The sequence below is a fragment of the Pinus tabuliformis genome, chromosome 6 (assembly GCF_031772625.1).
Source record: "Pinus tabuliformis cultivar Carrire ecotype Pingquan chromosome 6, CPIR1, whole genome shotgun sequence".
NCBI classification, from domain to species: domain Eukaryota; kingdom Viridiplantae; phylum Streptophyta; class Pinopsida; order Pinales; family Pinaceae; genus Pinus; species Pinus tabuliformis.
In genome coordinates, this window is record NC_142292.1 from 421,801,420 (window position 1) to 421,822,813 (window position 21,394).

Sequence of the window (21,394 nt, forward strand, 5' to 3'; positions counted from 1 at the left end):
TGCAGTTGCAGCTTCAAATTCAACAGCTTCTGGCTTCACATGTGTGAGAGAGAGAGACCCATTTCAGCGCAGTAGAGAAAAGACTGATATCTACGCAGTAGAGAGAGAGAGATGTGATGAGATGAGTGAGTCCAAATGAAGAAAAGTCCTCTTATATTTATACACAACGTTGGTGGGTGAATAGATGCGACTGTTGGGCTTCTGAGCCTACATGAGTTGTAGGTCGGCTTGATAATAATTCTATAATCAAAATAAATTCATATCTCCATGAATACTTATCGGAATTGGATGATCTTTATATCAATCCTACAACTTTTGACGAGAGGAATCTAATAAAAATATTATCAGCCATGAATAAGATGACCCACATGAAGGTTTTCCCTAGTTGCCAATTTTAACACTCGGAAGCATAACAGTCGCATCTATTTAATCATCAACATTTGTATATAAATACAGGAGGTATTTTCCTCATTTGTACACACACATGTCGTCACATCTCTCTCCCTCTCAAAACTACACAGTAGGTGAAGCTGACTCTCCTTGGAAATCCGAGTGATGTCGGTGATGCCAATGATGGTGATGTCAGTGATGCCGATGACGTTGATGTCGGTGATGTCGATGATGCTAATGCCGATGATGCTAATGCTGGTGATGCCGATGATATTGATGCCGCTGATCTAGGGTTTGTTGCTGCTGATATAAATCAGATTTTTGTACTATTTCTCTCTGTTGAATTATTGAAGATAAAAGAAGATTTGATCAAAGGGTTTCCCCATATTGGGGTTTGTCCCTGGCTAGCTGCCACATCTGGTGTCTCGTGTCTTGGCTTGTTTAATGTCGATCGTTTAATGTTCTATCTGCACTTAAATTACTGTACATGGGATTGCTAAAGAAGTAAACTGCTCTAAGCATAGAACATACCATAAATTAACATGGTATCAGAGCAGAGGTGAAGACCTCAAAAAGAATTTGGTGTCCATCTCGACAATGGAAGACAGAGGCTACAGGGTGACCTTCAGCGATGACAAGGTACGTGTATGGAAAAACAATGTTAAAGATGCCTTTACTCTTGGGTTTTGAGTTGATTCATTATATCAAGTCGGTGGAAGTCCGTTAGGTGTCATGTGACACATCTCTTCAGTCCGAACTTTAGCATCGGAGGTTTGCCCACCTTCATTATAAAGCTCTACCCGATGTAAGACAAAGGGTGACAGGGATGCCCGAATTCCGAGTAGAGAAAGAAGGCGTATGTCTGGGATGCGCCAAAGGAAAGCTCAAAAGGGGACCATTCCCCTCAAACCAAAGCAAGACCTCTGATATATTATAGTTGGTTCACTCAGACATATCTTGTATGATGCCTATGAACTCCTTGGGAGGATATTCATATTACCTTACTTTTAAGATGACTATTCTCGAAAGACTTGGATATACTTCTTGAAAAAGAAGGATGAAGTGTTCTCTTGGTTTCGACACTTCAAAGCCTTGATCGAGAATCAAACCGAAAAGAAGATCAAGATCTTAAGGACTGATAATGGGGCTGAATATGAATCTAACGTGTTTTATGACTTTTGTAAAGAGGCTGGCATTAAGAGGGAGACCACTACACCATATACTCTTGAACGGAATGGTGTGGAAGAAAAGAAGAACTGTACAATTGTGGAAGTTGTCCGTGCCATGCTCCATGATCAAAGACTTCTGAAGTTCCTATGGGACGAAGCTGCAAACACCGACGTATATGTACAAAACTGATGCCCCCATCAAGCATTGGGTTCCAAGACTCTTGAAGAAATGTTCACCAGTAAGAAACCTGATATATCTCATTCTAGAATTTTTGGAAGCCCTGTATATTTTCATGTGCTGAAAGAGAAAAGGAATAAATTGGGTGCATCTGAAAAGAAAGGAACCTTCGTGGGCTATAGTGAAAATACTAAGGGCTATAGAATCTATGTAGCCAATCAAAGGGAAGTCGTGATTAGTCATGATGTCACCTTTGATGAAGATATGGCTCTCAGCCAGGTGAACAATCTTCCTATGACAAGGAGCTCTCAAGAAGCTGACACCAAGGAACCGAAAGAAAAAGAGTATGACGAGATATTTGCACCTGTTACCAAATATACCACCATCCGCTCGATCATAGCCCTTGCGGCTTCATAAGGATGGAACCTACATCAGATGGATGTCAAGACTGCGTTCTTGCATGGTTCAATCTAAGAAGAGGTCTACGTGGAGCAACCCATAGAATTTGAGATTTATGATCGAAAATCTCATATATGCAGGTTGAAGAAGGCTCTCTATGGGCTGAAGCAAGCACCCCGAGCATAGTATGAGAGGATCGATAGCTACTTGATGAAGTTGGGATTCACTAGGAGTGAAGTCGATGCTAACCTTCACTCTAAGGTTGAAGATGACAAACCTCTCATACTGGTGCTGTATGTGGATGACCTCTTTCTAACAGGTGCAGACCCTCTCATTCACAAATGTAAGAGGGAGTTGGCTTTTGAATTTGAAATTAAGGACCTAGGACTGATGCACTATTTCCTAGGACTTGAAGTCTGGTAGAAGCCAGGGGAAATTTTCCTATCTCAAGGAAAACATGTGGTGAAGATACTGGAAATATTCGGCATGGTGGACTGCAAACCCGTAACTACCCCGATGTAGCTTAACTTTAAGAAGTTAAGCAGTAGTGCTGCCGGACCCGTTTTACGAAATGCTACCAAGTATCGACAGCTCATCGGAGCATTGATGTTCTTGGTGAATTCCCGTCCGGATATATGCTTTGCAATCAACACTTTGAGCCTACATATGGTTAGGCCTCGTGACTCACATTAGATTGGTGCCAAGAATCTGTTGAGAGATCTTCGTGGCACAAACACTCATGGATTAAGATACACTGCCGGAAATGTGAGACTACTTGGGTATACTGATGCTAATTGGGCAGGCAATGTGGAGGATCGAAAGAACACATCTCGGTGTTGTTTCTCTTTGGGATCTGCCTCAATATCCTGGATGAGCAGGAAGCAGAAGTCGGTGGCTCTGAGCACTGCCAAGGCATAATACATTGCTGCTAGCATGGCCTCCTGTGAGGCAATCTGGTTGCGAAAGCTCTTCAGTGAGCTATTTGGATTTACATTGGATACCACCATGATTTTATGTGACAACCAGAGCGGGATCCGTTTATCAGAAAATCCTATATTTCATGATCGCTCCAAGCATATCGATATCAGGTACCACTATATTTGAGATATGGTGCAGCGGGGAGCTATAAGGATCCATCATATCGGTACAGATGAACAAGTCGCCGACATTTTGACAAAGCCCCTAGGAAAGGTCAAATTTTTGACTTTCTGAGAACGACTTGGTGTCGTTCAGAAACCCTATGATGAGGGTCCTGTATGATGTATGGAATTCTTGGAGCTCCGGGGGGGTGCGGGGTACTTCTTGGAGCGACATATGACCATAGGGTGACTCACCATCCCCTGGTGGTGTATTGTACAGGGTAAAAGAATCAAACCTTTCCCTGTGACACCCCGTGACAATTGTGTAGCAGGATGATTAGTTCTCCTATGAGGTCTGGATGATGTGTTCACCATGACGATTATGTAGCAGGATGATTAGTTCTCTTATGAGGTCTGGATGATGTGTTCCCCATGACGATTATGTAGCAGGATGATTAGTTCTCCTGAGGTCTAGATGATGTGTTCTCCATGACGATTATGTAGCAGGATGATTAGTTCTCCTGTGAGGTTTGGATGATGTGTTCTCCATGAAAATTGTGTAGCAGGATGATTAGTTCTCCTGTGAGGTTTGGATGATGTGTTCTCCATGACAATTGTGTAGCGGGATGATTAGTTCTCCTGTGAGGTCTGGATGATGTGTTCTCCATGACGATTGTGTAGCGAGATGATTAGTTCTCCTATGAGGCCTGGATGAGGTGTTCTCCATGGTGATTGTGGAACAGGATGATTCGCTCTCCTGTGGGCCAGGATGATTAGTTCTCCGTGGCATCCACTAGACAGGATGATTCGCTCTCCTGTGGACAGGATGATTTGCTCTCTTGTGGGACAGGATGATTCGCTCTCCTGTGGACAAGATGATTCGCTTTCTTGTGGAACAGGATGATTCGCTCTCTTGTGGACAGAATGATTAGTTCTCCTGTCGAGGCATCCTACCCATGCAGTCTGGGACTCATGGGAAGTACCTCTCATCTGATCAATGAGCAGGGAAATGAGGATAGGGACCATAGTAGTACCGATGGACGCATTGTTGTATCTACAGTACCCCCTATGCTAGGATGACCTTCATTGATATGGGATCAATGATACTGGTCTGGGACCAGTGGTAGGAGTTGTACCCACTATGACACTAACTTCAGGTCGGTTGGGGACTGGTCTGGGACCAGTGGTACACACTCTAAGACTGACTTTGAGTCAATACGATACATCCTCAATCATTTCTTCTTCTTCATAATTCAGACAAAGCAGAGCAAAACAGAACAGAGCAGAGCAAAGGAGGGGTCAAGTTGTACAGGGAAGTGCATTTGATGGATGAATAGTAGCGACCGACAAACGAATTGCAGATGGAGTTCTCCGTAGTTGAGAGGGAGTGTTAAAATTGGTAACTAGGGCCAAACTCCATGTGGGTCATCTTATTCATGGTTGATAATATTTTTATTAGATTACTCTCGTCGAGAGGTGTAGGATTGATCTAAAGATCATCCGATTCCGATAAGTATTTATGGAGATATGAATTTATTTTGATTACGGAATAATTATCAAGCCGACCAGCAACTCATGTAGGCTCAGAAGCCCAACAGTCGCATCTATTCAATCATCAACATTTGTATATAAATACAGGAGGCCTTTTCCTCATTTGTACACGCACATCTCATCACATCTCTCTCTCTCAGAACTGCGCAGTAGGTGAAGCTGACTCTCCTTGGAAATCTGGGTGATGCTGATGATGCTGATGCCAGTGATGTTGGTGATGCTGATGATGTCGGTGATGCTGATGATGTCGGTGCCAATGATGCCGGTGATGTCGATGATGCTGATGTCGCTGATGCCGGTGATGTTGATGATGCCACTAATGCTGATGCCGCTGATCTAGGGTTTGCTACTGCTAATATAAATCAGATTTTTGTACTATTTCTCTCTGCTGAATTATTGAAGATAAAAGAAGATTTGATCAAAGGGTTTCCCCATATTGGGGTTTGTCCTTGGCTAGCCACCACATCTGGTGTCTCGTGTCTTGGCTTGTTTTCTATTGATCGTTTAATGTTCTATCTGCACTTTACTTACTATACATGTGATTGCTAATCTGTGGATAATAATAATAGGGGGTATCCACTACTATATCTCACACATCATGCTCTCATCCCCTGGAGCCACGTGCAGTTATCAAAGACAAATCAATAAAAGGCAAAAGACAAATAAAGAAGGGTGGAAAAACAAAGGTCGGGGTAGCTCATGTACCACGATTGCTCCCTCATACATTAATACACCCAAGTGTGGGCTACCCTTGTATTGTGGCATGTGGCTTGGAGCATTCCATTGATTCCCAACTCCATTCCATCATTATATCACATGCCACCTTCCTCTTGATGGGTGTACCATGGACATGTCACTCCCCTTAGAGGTTGAAGCCACCTAATAGGGTCCCTGGTTCTCCTTCTTGAACTTGGAGGCACTTGTATGTTCTGAAGTCCACTATGAAACGGCATGCCACTATGAAATGTCCACTTGGTTCCATGGTTTGTAAGCTCATTTACTCAATTGCACTAATGTTTGGTTGTACCAGAAGGTGAGGGGACGCAGTGGATCTTATACAAGATTGCAGGTGGGTCTTCATCTTGGGTTTGGTCTCCCTATACGGGGTCCAAGCCCTCCAGAGGGTCATATGGGCATTTGTAGGGTGAGCGTTGAGAGCCATGGGCCTCCACCATAGTAGAGAGTAGATTGCCACCTCATGGGATCCTTCAATTCCACTTATTGCTTGTTTGTGTTCCACCTATTTGATGATGATGATGCACTAGACCACACACTTGGAAGCTGATTCAGGGCCCAGATGAGGATTTCTCTTGCCATGGGTGACAATGGGAGGGCTTGCATCGTTCTTCCAGCCCTTACAGATGGGATATAGGCTTGTTCCATCCATTTGGAGACCATGAGGATGTTTTGTGCCCCCATAGCCACTTGGGGGGCACAACAGGTCATTTGCTTGGATATCAATGTTAATTTATGTAGCATCGGATGTGTTCTAACCACGAAATTTGGTGGAGAGACTAGAATACATGAGACCTCCAAAACCCAAAAATCGTTTCTAGAAATTCCACCTAGAGATGACTTAATTAGATTATTAACCAATTTTTTTAATGTTTCCTAAGTCTAAACTTAGGAACACTAGTTAATTAATCAAAATTAATTAAGTCAAGTTGTGAATCATGTAGAAACTCACACGAATCGACTCCAAGATGGTCTTAGCCATTGATTAAGTTTTAATATTAGTCGTTGTTGCTCCAACAGTGGATTATAAGAGGAAGTCGATGGGCACTTGGAGAAGAGACACCAGAACATCAAAAGTTTTATTTCCTTGGGAGATTGATTTCCAGAGAGCAACAACAGTTGACAGAGAGCCAAAAATCAAAGCAGAGAGTGATGGGCAGGGACAGTGAGGCTAGAGGAAGTTTTCCAGATCCAACGAGTGCATTTGCAGAGAGGCAGAAGTACCATAGTGAGGTTGACGCAAGGGTTGCACAGAAGCCTCTAGAGGGCAGTTTGATTTAGCTAGAGAGAAGTCGAGTTTCAGTTCCAGAGGTCAGGAAAGGGTTCCAGAAGGTTGGAGAGATAGTTTCTCAGCCAGTGGCAGACAGGATGGCTACAGGAGCAATTGATTCAGGCTGAGCGTAGCAAATACTGCGCTAGGGTGATGCAGGCCAGTGTAGAGGCAGTTTGGATGGCTCACTTGGAGCTGTAGTCAGAGCTTAGATTTCCTGTGGGGTGAGGAAAATTCCTAACTAGAATTTTGCCAGTGTTTTTCTCTATAGGATTGCTAGATTTGGCATCCGGATTATTGTACTCAGAATTTCTCACTGTTGCATAATAATAAAACCCTCAGCTATTGCACCGGTTATCCAGTATTGGGTTTTTTCGGGGACATTTGTTGACAAACAACGGTGTCAATTTTATTGTATGTGCCAGAATTTTCTCAATTTCCAACACTATTTATTTATTTGTGAAGGTTGCAGTGTGATTAATTTGGTATTTGTCATAGCAAATAAATTGGTAAATTAATTAACAATTAGAAGAATTAATTCCAGTTGCTGCAATAGGATTTCAGTTTTGAAATTTTCACAATCAAGGGGCCCACCCCCTTTATCACTATGTTTGGAGCTCATTCATTCATCTTGGCACTCATTGGACTCCACTAAGCCTCTTCAATGGCCCTTTGACCTATTGTATCTATCATTTTGCCCCCTTGAGAGGCTTTTTCTTTTATTATGGAACTATCTTGGTGGGCTTGTCACCAAGGAATGTTGTTTTTGCACATTATTTTATTAGTTAGGGCATTATTAGGCCTAATTAGGTAAATTGAACCCCTTAGGGAGGATATATATTGATGTGATGATCATTTCATTTGATCATCACTTGGATTTGGATCATTATCTCTTCTTGAGAATTTCGCTAGACCTATTGATGGACGAATTGGAATCTTGATGCATTTCGATGTTTGGAAAAGCTTGTCTTTAATCTTGGAGCTTCGATTTTTGTCTCTATTGATGATTGGAAGATTTCGCTATACTTGTAAGTGTCTTTTTATGGTCTATTTCCCATTTCTTGCACTTGTATAATGTATGAAGAATTTTCGCTCATGAAGTTGGTGTAGCTGCCCTAATGAAATGCAAATTTGTTGATCTTGTCTTTGTGAGGGTTTTTCATATGTTTCATGCAAAGTATAGTGAATGAATGTCCTAGGGGTATATGATTATTCATAATTTCCTTGATAAGTCATCAATTGCAACATCAAAGAAGTATAAATTTTCCTAGTAACCTAGTTGTTGCCTCTAGGGCCATGCGAAGTTGTTGGGGAACTCCTTGATTGGGTATAAGGATCTCTAAACATTGAATCTCATTGACTCCATTCTCCCAATAGGTTAGGCACTGGTCTAGTCCTAGGTGATCACCAAAACAAAACAAAAAAATCTCACCTCCTTTTCTCTTTTCATAGCCCTAACCTTAGTAGGCTTCCTAGGGCATCATGCGAAATTGAATATAGCCATCCAAACTTGGTGCATTTTAGTGTAGAGTTGTGTTGGTGTGTCCTTGAGAGGTCCTCCAAATTTAAAGCTATTCTGAAGGTTAACTCTCAAGTTTTGCCAATCCCTAGCTCGCAAATCATTCCCATTAGGTTTCCTTTGGCTAGTGGCTTTATCAAGAATCATTGCATGAACGTCTCAAGTCAAATACAATCTCTTGATTCTTTTCCTCCTCCTTCACTTGGTTAAGATCTTTTGTTTGAAGTTTCATCTCGAACCTTTGACCTTGTTTGGGTCCACTAGGGCTTCTCTGTGGCCCCACAACCTTATCACTCCAATTTCAAAAGGATTGCTTGGAAACACCATTCTTCTAGGTTTCTTTGGTCTGGGGCACTTCTTATCAAGAAATACTCCTCAACCGCCTTTCTTGGAGAGCCATTCATCTTTCTTTTAAAGCAAGCAATCCTTATCATTAGAGTTTCTCCTTTGAATAAGCTCTTGGAATCACTACCTCCACACCATTGATATATTTCTCCTAGTGATTTCCCTAATATCGGGACTCCTCCCATCGATAAAAGTCTGTAAAGAGCAGGGAGATTTAGCTAAGGTGACAGTGGTTTATTGCTCCATTATTACCACTTGACCTAGTAGTTACTCTATAGGAACCCCTCCTGGGGCCCCTTCTAGTTTGAGTGGTAACACACCCTAGGTTTCGTCTATGGCTAGACAAGCACATAAACAACTTTGCACAACAGAAATATAACAACAGTGAATCAATAAAATTCTCAGATTTATAAATGGCCCAAAACACTTCTTATTAGTCCATCAACAACAAATTCATAAGGCTTCCGTACAAGAGATTATGGCCCTTTTATACCCTAATACAAGACTAATGTACACGTAGGGCTCGAGGTCAACTGCTTTTGACCTTCAATCTGCCCAAAAAAATAAAAGACAAATCAATCAACTTGTTGGTTGAAGCCCTTTTCTTCTAGCCCTTTCAGTTCTATTTTCCACAGAGAGTTAACTCCATTTGACCTCGGTCCTACTAGTCTATTTCCACCAAAAATTCATAAGGATTAAGTCCTTCTGACAGTCAATTTATCCTTCAATTAACTATACACATCAGCTCCAAAACTTTGTTGTTTGGTCCTCCTTTACCAAACAAACTCGAATACTAATCTCAACACCCTTCCAACATAGAACAACCACCTTCTATACCTCCTCCACAAACTTCGTTACCTCTAGTCAGAGTTCTAAGCTTTCTTAAGGGTCTCGACTTTCCGACAATGTGATTTGTCCAACCTTGAGGCCTTTTGGCCTTACTGTATTCAGCTTGAGGCCCTGTTAGCCTTTTTGTACTTGACCTGAGACCCTCTGCGGCCACCTGTGTCAGACTAATGTCTTGGCCACTTCCACAGGGCTTCGACCCTCCTTCCTGGACAGAATAGACTCTCGGCTAGCACCTAATATAACTTGGTTTGCTTAGAAAACACACAGAATTGCGCTCAACCTTCTTATAGAGATGTCCACATCCTTAGATATACTTCAATTTGGCTTCTTTTGAAGTTTTGCGGCTCACTCTTGGCTTTACTATTCACACAAGGATGGGATGTTATGGTGGTGAAATGACCTCCAAGGTCTCACATATTTATAGTGCTCATGGGTGACTAATTAACCCCAAGGATCATGTCTCTTGGCACCTAGTCGACCTGAGCCTGCATGCTCAAACACCAAAATATTAAAAATAAAATTAAATTTCTTGTTCTAAACCCACTTCTTTGGGTCCAAAACACTGAGCTGAGTACTTAGCCCACAAAACGGGTCAAATACAAGTCAAGTACCCATGACTTGTGGGAGTACCTCCCAAGCAACATGATTTTCAACAAGTATTACATGCATTACTCACTCATATAATGTGAACGACAATCCCAGTGGTGAATCTTTAAACTAGCTCTCCCAATTGATTTTTCTCCCTCACAAGAGTGATAGCTAGGGTTTTGAAATCTTGGGTTTCATTATTCCCTTACTCTTTGCCAAGATCTAGCAATTCTAACATTCCCATAAACTCCATTACACAAGGACTAGGCACTAGCCTTGGTCACTTTTTTTGTCAGCCATAAGTTTACACCTAAACTTCACTTTCTCTCCTTAAATCTTATTTGCGGCCTCTCAAGGATAAGCCGCTAGCTAGGGCTAGGGCTCGAATTTCAACTAAGGTTGAATTCATTGGCTTGTGGGAGGATTCAACTCTTGAAGAAGAGTGGATTGCCCCAAAATCAACTACCTTTAGTGGCTAATTGAAGACTTCTTGTTCCATAGGTTGAAGGTATACATTGTTTGGAAGAATTTTCTTGGCATTGTGATCATAGGTGAGTCCTTTTGGCTTGCTATTTCTTAAACCCTAGATCACGTTGTGCCCTAGCTAGGCATATTGGAGGATGTGAATTGCCCTATGATGCTTGCTAAGCCTTGTTTTTAGGAAGAGTTGTTCTCCAAAAGCCTATTTTGTCAACTTACCCCTTGTACTTAGCATATCCTTCTAGGTGACCTAATAAAGGGAAGCCTCCCTAGTGGTGAAAGTCCACAAAAGAGCAGGAGGTAGTGGCTGTGGTGACAGTGAGCCACACCTCGTATTGTTGTCCCTTAGTCTACTTTTTGCCTTGTGAGCTGCCCTCACAGGACCTGCTAGATTTTGAGGCTACAAGTCATATTGATCTACTTATTGTGGTCATTTCTTGGACAGTAATAAAATTATCTTCTCTATCTGTCTTGTCTTATCGTCTCATCCCGTATAGTGATTCATAATAGGACACAATTTTGAATCACATCATCTTGCTCCACCAACTATAATAGTTTTCACTCGTGTTGATAAACTACTGTTTACTGATTCCATGACAAATATGAGCAAGAAAGTTGCTTTTGAAGAGAAAGGTTCAAGTGGACGCACTATGTGTAAGGGTCCCATAAGAACAACACAAGTTGTTCATTATCTAGAAAGAAGATCCTTCTCAAAGGAAATTCCAAGTAACAAAAGATCACAACTGTAATAGATTCCACCAACTGCCCCAAGAAAACCTTTTTCTGAACTTAAATCAGATTAGAATAATGAAATGACTAAAAGAGATGAATCAGATGTAAAATCAGTCATACAATTTATGATGCTCCACTGAATCCACCAACGGGTTAGAACAGTCCTGAAACAATCTGTAACATAACTGAAAGAATGCCCAAACCCTGCAAAGAAAAATCCTATGAAAACATTTCCCTAGGCAAACTTAATAGATTTGTACAACCCAAGCGAGTTCAACCTTACTGTTAAACTCACTGACAGAACTCATCTACCCAAGTGCATGGGCAGCTAGAGGAAATGAAATATGATCCTAGAGGGGATACAAGCAACATAGGACGTGCAAGATGCAAGTATGTCATGGGCTACAAAGCAGAGCACAGGCTTGTGTGCATAGAAGAAATAGCCAGCAGGCCAAGTGTAGGGTGACCTGAATTGGTCATAAAACAGGACCTCCAATAGGATAAAATTATGTGGCAAAAGAAAAAGTATCTGAAGGAGAGCGAGAGAGAGAAGAGGCATTTGAGTAAACAGATTCAAGGTGAGGCAAGGAAAACCAAGCACTAAAAATATCACTGTACAAACCCAAAGGCAGAGAAAGTTCTTATCTGTAAACAAGGAGAACCAACCACTAAAAATATCACTGTATAAGCTCAACGGCAAGAAGGTTCATAGCTGTAAAATTAACACAAAATTAATAGAATAGTTCAAGGCTTTTTTTATTTTCCAAAACCAACATTTAGTGGAAGTCATTAATCCAATCGGCGGGAATGCTTGGGACGCAGTGTTGCGGGGGAGCGCCCCCCCCCCCCCCCCTCGCTCCCGCTCCCGATCCGTGCTCCGGGCGGGAGCGACTCGGGAGCGGGTCGGGAGCACGCTCCCTAAAAAAAATTTCGCCCCCTGCCTTTTCAGGAGCGTTTTCGGGAGCGTTTTGCCTTTTTTGCATTTTTTTTTTTGCAGTAATGTTCGAAATGCAATTTTTTTTGAAAGAAACAAATAGTTTTTGAGTGGGGCAACTTAATGATCAAGTCTAGGCCCTAGTATTGATATGCTATTCATGGTAATGTTAAATTCTTAAAGTAAAAGTGACATTTTCTTTAATTTTCATTTTCATCCTTTTACTTAAATTTTTAACATTACCATGAAATGACTCAGGATGTTTGAGAGTGGTTTCGTCCTCATTGAATTTCATATGGAGAAAGTAGAATTTTAGATTTCATTCAAAATCCAGCAGACTTATCAGTTTTTCAGGATTTCAGGATTAGGGGATTGCAATGTTTCCATTGAATTTTGTCATGTATTAGGGTATGGAACTCATATTTAATCAAGAGTACCAATCCCTCTATGTACCTTGATGTTAGTGACATTGGTTGTCGAACTCCTCTATCATGACCCTTCTAAAAATGTACGCATCACTCAAACAAAATCTTGACTTGACATGCTATGCTTTTTCTATCTTATGTTAATGCTTAGAGGGTGATATTAATGACAAAGATCCCTATACAGATACAAAGGTAATGACAAAGATACCTCTGGATATTAATGCTTGGAGGGTGATATTAATGACAAAGATCTTGATTTTGCAACAAGACTAAAAAATTAGACATTTCTCGTGGTGGCAAGAGGCCCAAGCATAAGAAATAGATAATAGATTTACTTCTCTTTTCTAGTTTCTAGTAGCTTTTATAACTATTGACTCTTTCATATTTATTATGATATTTTTTTAAACAATATATGACAATTTAAGTTTGAAGTTGGCAATTATAACTCATTAGTAATGAATTATGAATATGATGCTTCATGAAAGTTGAAAGTTGTTTCATTTCATTTCATTTTATAACATTTCATTTCATGTTAGATATTATTTGTTGTAATGGTTACACTTAGCTTACAAGTACAACTTTGGTGATCAATGATGATAAATGTTATATATTGAATTTTGAAAGCTTGAAACTTTAAGATTGATGAATCATGAGACTCAATATGTTGTATGTTACTATGTTACTAACTTGCGGACGTGGTTGATGAAGATTATAACTTCTAGATGATTGTTGTTATATGGTTCAATCTATGCTTTTTTATGTTTTTTATATCTAATTCATCATTCTACTTGTTTTTGTTGACATATATGTATCAAAAATAAAAAAATATAAAAAGTATATATATATTTTTAAAAAATCGCTCCGGGATTCGCTCCCAAACCGGGAGCTTCTGAAAATGGTCGCTCCCGCTCCCGCTTCCGCTCCCGCTCCCAAGTAACATTGCTTGGGAGAGAACATTGTGTTGTATGTTCTCAAGGAATAATGCCCATGCCTGGCCTTTGAGGTGGAGAAACAAGTAACTAGAAAAATGATTTTGACTCTTTTGATTTTAAGGTGACTTCACACACCATTCCTGTCTCAGCAAAGTCAAAGCTACATTTCCTTTTATAATAAGAAAAATCTCTGCCCAAAAAAAGAATCCAAAGGAGAAAGAGAAGAGGCTTAAAGTAGACACATATTCGAGGGGCAAGGAGAACCAAGCCCTAAAAAGTATTCCTGTAGCAGAAAGAGAAGGAGCCGTCGTTGAAATCTATTGAAGCCCTTGTTCCATGAATCACAAATGCCAACAAAAATCACAAAAGAGATGCATCAATCAATTATGCAAAGAACATTCCCACATTGAAAATTACTGGACCTGAAACACATTGATATCAAACTCAAATTGAAGCATTCCTTTTTTCAGAACAGAGTGAATAGCTTACGAGTTCTTCACATTCTCTTTGTATGGGTGAAGTTGCTTTGAACTCTGTAGTAAGCTTTAGTGCAAGCGTTAGGGGTTGGGGAGATTCAATCTTGTTGCTCTAATACCATGTTGAAGTTATAACTTAGACATGCCATAAGCTGAGTATGCACACATGAAGATGCAAGATAAGCACTTAATACACCAATTACTGGGTAATCTCGTTACTGAAATAGACTTGAATGATAAAGAATGATAATCTCACAAAATTCATTACAATGGGGTGCAAGACCCCTTTATATAGTGATTAGCTCTAGCTGAACCACTGCATTAATTAAGGACCACTGGACCACCTTCTACCACCACAGTAATGAGGGACCACTAAGGTCTCCTACGAACAATCACATTAATGCAAAATCATGAGGACCTTACATTGATGACACTAATGTTGTGTTAATCAATATTACATTAGGTACACAGTGGAACATTAATTGCACTATCAATTTTAGACAATGGAAAAATCTATTATATACTTGGCCTAATTGTTAGAATCTCAAGTCCTTTAATATGTATTTTATATTTGCTTATAGAAATTAATACATTGGTCGTGGTCAATTTTTCTGTTTTTTTCTTGTTTTCTATTAGTTGGCAATTTATTATCACTTGCATGCCTTCTGATTTCAGATCCTAATATTCCAGCAGCTGTGGCAAAGGCTCAGTTACGATTTGCTCATGCAGAGACCATCATACCGTTCTCTTGTCTCCTTGGTCTATTTCTTTCTGCCTCTGGTAAGTGCAATCTTTCCTATGGGGAAAAGAAAATATTTAGGTAGTATCAATCTTTAATTACTTTCTATGAGAAGTTGTTGAACTTGATCTTACAAGGATTTGTCATTTTCTTTGGTGGGATGCATTTACTTGTATTTGAGTGGATGTTGGTAACCACATAATTGTAATGTCTTTAAAATCAGATATAGAAAGAATTCAAAGGGAGCAGCCTTTGGAGCCTCCACCAAAACCCCCTCAAGAGCGGAGATGGAGAGGAAGTACAGTTGCACCTTTTGCAGGAAACAACATGCTTGTCCTATACAAATGCCCAGTCCAAGGGGGTAGTACTGGAAAGGTTATGGTGCCAGAAGAACCGAGTGACAGCTTTTTTGTTCAAATTTTACACAATGAAAAGCCAGTCTCTATTCCGGTAGGATTCACTAATTCATATTCAACATTCTCCTCGCATTTTTTTTTTATGATTTCTTTTGCTTGAATACATAATAGCAAAATATAGTTGTTAACTGAAATCTATATTTTCTCCAGCAGCAGTTGCTTGTGCTGTATATCTTCTTCCATTAATTTTTTAGATGCTTTCTTGCTTTCATTATAGTAGATTGGATGGTTTTTTTTACTATATGCAACCATCTTAAATCTAATAGAGGAAAATTATTATTTTTCAGTGTTAATAAATATTGGTATTGGCAAGGGTCCTGAAAACATCTTATCAGCGAAAATATCGGCAAACATAAGAAATCATTTTTTTCAAATTTATAAACATTAGCCAATATTTTCAAAATATGGCAATATTTAGCCGATATTTTCAAAATATGGTGATATTTAGCTGATATTTTCAAAATATGGTGATACTTAACCAAGATTTTCAAAATATCTTGATATTTTCAAATCTGAAAATTTCGCATTATTTGTGATATTTCGCGAAATATTGCCGATATTATCAACACTGATTTTTCCTATAACCAGTTTGGAAGAAATCTGATTTCTAGATAGACTTGGTGTCTATTTCAAAATGCTGAAACTTGAAGGTTGATTATTCTTGAAATTTATAATAATACATTAATTAATTATTAATCCTATGTTTAATAGCATTATACTTGATACATTATTATTTTTAGATATTACAAATCATATCATGAACATTCCCTTTGTCTGCCTTTCTCTATTTTGACCATTTACTTAGTCAGCCCTTTTTTTACCCCTGTACCTTTTTTCCTATTAATACCTAAGTAGATCAGTTTTCCTCTCACACTTTTATCTTGATGATGAACCTTAGTTGCAGGTTCAAAACATCGATTTTCAAGTCAATATGGATGCGATTTATGCGGAAAAATTACTACATAAATCTAAAATCTGATCTTTACTGTTTATTTTTTTATTTGATCCCAAATTGTACAACTAATTTGCTTTCTGTTACATGTATTTTTTATCGAGTTGTGGAAATTTATGTTTTGTTTTTCCTTTTGGCTTTCAGGCTTGCAATGGAACTTATTTTTGCCCATTTGAAGATTTTAAGGTAAAGATTCATTACTTTCTTTGTTATGGTTGAAAATCTGGATCGTTTTAAATTTTTGAATGGATACAAGTGATAGAAGTTTCCTCAATGCAGGAAAAAGTTGCAGGACCACATCTGAGACACACATTTGAATCACTGTGTACTGTTAAGGTTAAAAATGCAGATTGCCCCTTAACTTGCAGGATATCTAGGTTTTTCCAGTGGTTATTTCTAAGAAAGGGATACAAGCTCCATTCTTGTGAAGATAAAGATGAGTTGTGATAGTTTCATTTCATGTTTTAGGAAGTTTTGAACTTGAAATTATTTTTGTTAAGCTTAATTGCCATTTTATAACCTTAATATTAACTAGTAATATTGCTAAAAACATTACGAAATATTAAGTGTTGTTCCATAACTTCGACAGAGAGATTTTGTGCACACTTAATTTCAGCATTGCTCAGGAACCGTGGAGTTAGCATGCATTGCTTTACAATGATATGTTACATGAGTTAGATAAGATTGTGATGGGGCTTTGAAAGCATGACATTGTTAGCGATTTTACTGTTAGTCTTTACGTGTTAAACTAGCATATAAATATCTTTGGGATATATTCATTATCCTAAGAAACATGTAGTTAGTTGCGTGGATTGTAAATGTGGTAACCGAATGTTTATACTGTATATTGTACTATCATGTGAATAAGGTAGAGTGATGTGTTGAATAGTGATTTGGCTTCATGCTTTCCCACCTATTCTTGATCTTCTCTTCATTATGTATGATTATATCAAAGCTAATTGCACGCATTCTACACTCAATATGACCTGAGGTGTAAGTATGTTATGTTCTCAAAAAATTAAAAATTATCAATGTCGGCCAAAACATTAGCTTTAATATTATATTATATATAAATTGAACCTTTAGATTATATATAACTTTTTAATCTTATTAATGGACCAGGATTAATTATCAAAATATAACTATGTATTATTGTATATCATTTGAATGGATAATAAATTGTTTCATTTGTTTAATAGTTCCTTTATCATATACGTGAATTTGAATGGATCATAAATTTACCTTTAACAACAAAATTTACCACATTAAAATTCCAAATTAGATAAAATTTTAAATATCTTTACTCTTTACTAAAGCCAATACCATCTCCTAAATCAAAGGAAAAAGGTTAATTCAACTCAAATAATAGAAAATCTTGCTCCAAATTTTTTTAATATTTCTTTTAATTAAATATTTGTAAAATGAACCTTTAAAAGAAAAACCATATACTATGGATATATTAAAATTTTTAAAAACATAAATATGTCCACATCAAAATTTAATATTTGAAAATATTAATTTGATGTAGTTTTATTATAAATTTTGTTATCGTGTAAAAAACATCATTAAATCTAATATTAATGTTATTAAATTTAATAACATTGGATACATACAATATTGAATTTGTTATATTATAATAGATATTAATATATCATGATATATATTAACTCTAGATATATATAGAGGGAAGAACAAAGACAAAGTGATAGAGATGGAGAGATGGAGATAAAATAAAGGAGAGGGGAGAGGAGGAATGGAGAGAGGGATAAGGTTGGAGGTCAGAGAGAGAGCGAGATGGGGGAAAGGGAGGTAGGAGAAAAAGGGAGTGAGGGGAAGGACCAAAGTGAGGACTTTAGAGAGGGGAAGCAAGGTAGGGACAAATAGATGAAGTTGGAGCAGGGGAGAGGGAGTGAAAAAGAAATACATAGAGAGCAAAACATGAGGGAAGAACAAAGACAAAGTGATAGAGATGGAGAGGTGGAGAGATGGAGATAAAATAAAGGAGAGGGGAGAGGAGGAATGGAGAGAGGGATAAGGTTGGAGGTCAGAGAGAGAGCGAGATGGGGGGAGAGGGAGGTAGGAGAAAAAGGGAGTGAGGGGAAGGACCAAAGTGAGGACTTTAGAGAGGGGAAGCAAGGTAGGGACAAATAGATGAAGTTGGAGGAGGGGAGAGGGAGTGAAAAAGAAATACATAGAGAGCAAAACATGGAGAGAGAGAAAAAGGGAGTGACAAGGGAGAGATGGAGAGAGAATATGTGTGTTATGGGGTGAGATAGAGAGAAAAACAAGGAGAGATGGAAGGAAAGGGAAAGAGGAAAGAGAATTAGAGAGGGACGAAGATTGTGACATAGTTGGAGGGTGAAGAGAGAGAGAGAGATGGAGTTCAAGGGAAAGAGAGAGGGAGGTAAAAAGAAAGACATAGAAAGAGGAAGAGATAAATAGATATGGAGAAAGAGTGTGTATGTTTTGAGGGTGATATAGAGAGATAAAGGAGAGGTAGAGGAAAGAAGAGAGACGGAGGGAGAGATAGATAGATATGGATAGAGAGAGTGTGTGTGTTTGGGGAGTGAGATAGAGATACAAATAAGGAGAGATGGAGGGAGAGATATATATAGATGGATGGTGGAGGGAAGAATATTTCTTGCGCTAGATGCATTGATTTTATTGTAGATAATAATTTCTAATCCTATTTGATTGTTTGCACAAGATGCATTGATTTTAGTGTAGATGTTCATTTCTAATTATATTTGATTGCTTGAATTAGATGCATTGAATTCAATGTAAATGGTGAAATCTAAACCTATTTGATTGTTTGCTCTAGATGCATTGAATTCAATGTAGATGGTGAAATCTAAACCTATTTGATTGTTTGCTCTAGATGCATTGGTTTAAGCATAGATGGTGATTTCTAATCCTATTTGATTGCTTGCACTAGATACATTGATTTCTAATTCTATTTGATTGCTTGCACTAGATGTATTGATTTAAGTGTAGATGTCAATTTCGAATCTTATTTGATTGCTTGCATTAGATGCATTAATTTCAGTATAGATGTTGTTAATCTTGAAGATGTAATTTATTAAAAATATTTTTCAAGATTAGATAGAGGGGAGAGATTGGAAAGAAGATTTCTTGCATTAGATGTTATTATTGAAGCTATATATTATTAAAAATTATATTTTTCAATATATATTTAGTAATACGTAGAGGGACATTATCTAACATTGGATCTATTCTGTGCCAAGAGGGATCAAATCTCTCGAGGTGCAAACTTTTCCTCAAGTTCTACACACCAAAAATAAGGTTTGCACCTCGAGGGATTTGATCCCTCTTGACAATTGATAGATCCGGTGTTAAATGGATCTAAGCTGGTATAGTCTAAAGAGGCTGGTAGCTTTATGGTTGTTACCCATGGGTGAGATGAGAGTGTGAAAATTGAAATAATGTTGTTTTGGATATCATATCACATTGTGTTTATGATTGCCGATCGCGCTAATAAAATTTATGACATATGATGCCAAATATTCATTAAATGTTTCCATAGGAGCGTACTTGATGTTCTTGAAGACGTAACTAAAAATCGCTCTGAACGAAAATCTAAGCGTGTTGATGTTGAGGCACATAGGTAAGATGGTAATGTTTCCAAGAATGACTAAGAAAGATAGTTTGGAAGATACCATATGACCTGCAAACACAAAAATCAATGATATGTTCTTGTTAATGTGATTTTCTACATTAATTGAATAATTTATATTTTATCAAAAATATAAATGGAACATTGTCGTTGAAATGGATATGTTGTGAAGAAATTAGATGACGTATAAATTAATTCCAAATGTTGTTGAAAGATGATTCATCAATCACATCCTAAACTAGAAGAATGCCCATAGCACCACAGTAGTATGCTGTGATAATAATACATAAATACTCTTGGCTAGTAGTATCCAGAATATGCAATTTTTTATGCACTCCCCATTACGCTTAGTAGCCCTTAAAGTCAATCCTTGTCGTAGTAATGAAATTGGTTGTGGTGTAGTTATTTGAAAAACGCAGGAGATTACTCTTGTCCAGACCGCTATCACAGATCAGCATTAGTTTACAAGATGATCACAATATTGAGCAATGATTCAGCAATACCAAATTCTTTAGATTCTTTAGATTTTTTTGTTCCAACCAACCAAATTTAAAGCTAAATCAAACCTGAGTATGAAGTATCTTTCTTGCTTGCCAGTCAAGAAATAAAATTTTTCAATTCCAGTATTCGACAACAAGACCTGCAGGGGAACTAGATTTCACTATTTATGAAAACAATTATGGCATTGGATCTGAAGATTTATGTATCCAGATGGGTGACTGAAAATAGAGAATTTTATTGGTTTAAATCGATTAAGTTTATTTGAAGTATGGTAGATGGTTTATGTTTTCTAAATAACTGGTGGGGGAAGTTGTAGCTGGTATGAGAAAAAACGAAGACACCTAGCATTGTGCAATATGTGAAAATATGAGATGCAATAACAGAATGAAAAGTCCATGATAGACGAAAGAGATGTGAGTAAATAATGTGCAAACCAAACTGTCATAAAGAAATTTGGTTTTGCTCCGAATGTTAAAAGGATATCACTAACACACAAGCTCAGAAAGCGGTGAAGGGATCTGACCATGTTTGTATTCAAATAAAGATTGAGGCTTTTTCAGTTGCATAAGGTTTTTCGAGTATCATGTCCATCCAAGTTGACCGTGGGAAGTTTCCACTCTGGATTTGGGCAGAATTGTATGATGATGGTGTGATAATTATGGGATTATCCTGTTGTCTGTAGTAGAAAAAGGCATAAGAGCTCTAAGGTGAGAAGCTTTTCACATAGAAATTCTACTTAACGTCACAGCCCCGTAGGTAGAGAATTTAAAAATGTGTTGCTACATTAGCTAAACATTGCTCAACTTAAAAGTTCAGCTTGGTCAATTTCAAATTGTAGCGTGTGTAGATCGAAGTATAGAGACTTGAAATCTCTCTTGCACGACATTATTGGTCGAAAGACTGCTTTGGATAATGACACACAGGTAAAGTAGCCTAATGCAATATGCTTTATTAACTTATAAGAAAGGATTTGAGTTGACATGCAAAATGATTAAAAGTGCACATTACATACCACACAATGGTATGTATGGATGCACACACATGTTTATACTAGGTATTACTCTATATTATAGAGTTTTTTAGATTTAACTTTTTCCTAAT

At 38.2% G+C, this 21,394-nt stretch overlaps 1 protein-coding gene across 4 annotated transcripts in view; it reads left to right on the plus strand.

Moving 5' to 3' along the window:
* Positions 1 to 16,816, plus strand: part of LOC149259102 (histidine acid phosphatase family protein) — a 364,966-nt gene extending 348,150 nt beyond the window's left edge. For 2 of the 4 annotated variants that reach the window (XM_089417470.1, XM_089417448.1), the window contains 4 exons: positions 14,727 to 14,831; positions 15,014 to 15,240; positions 16,303 to 16,344; positions 16,438 to 16,816. In XM_089417470.1, the coding sequence (XP_089273596.1) occupies positions 14,727 to 14,831; positions 15,014 to 15,240; positions 16,303 to 16,344; positions 16,438 to 16,605 (542 nt within the window). In that variant the 3' untranslated portion in view covers positions 16,606 to 16,816. The remainder of the gene's footprint in view (positions 1 to 14,726; positions 14,832 to 15,013; positions 15,241 to 16,302; positions 16,345 to 16,437) is intronic. The other 2 variants (XM_089417454.1, XM_089417462.1) reach the window with 2 other exon arrangements.
* Positions 16,817 to 21,394: the final 4,578 nt, after the last annotated feature.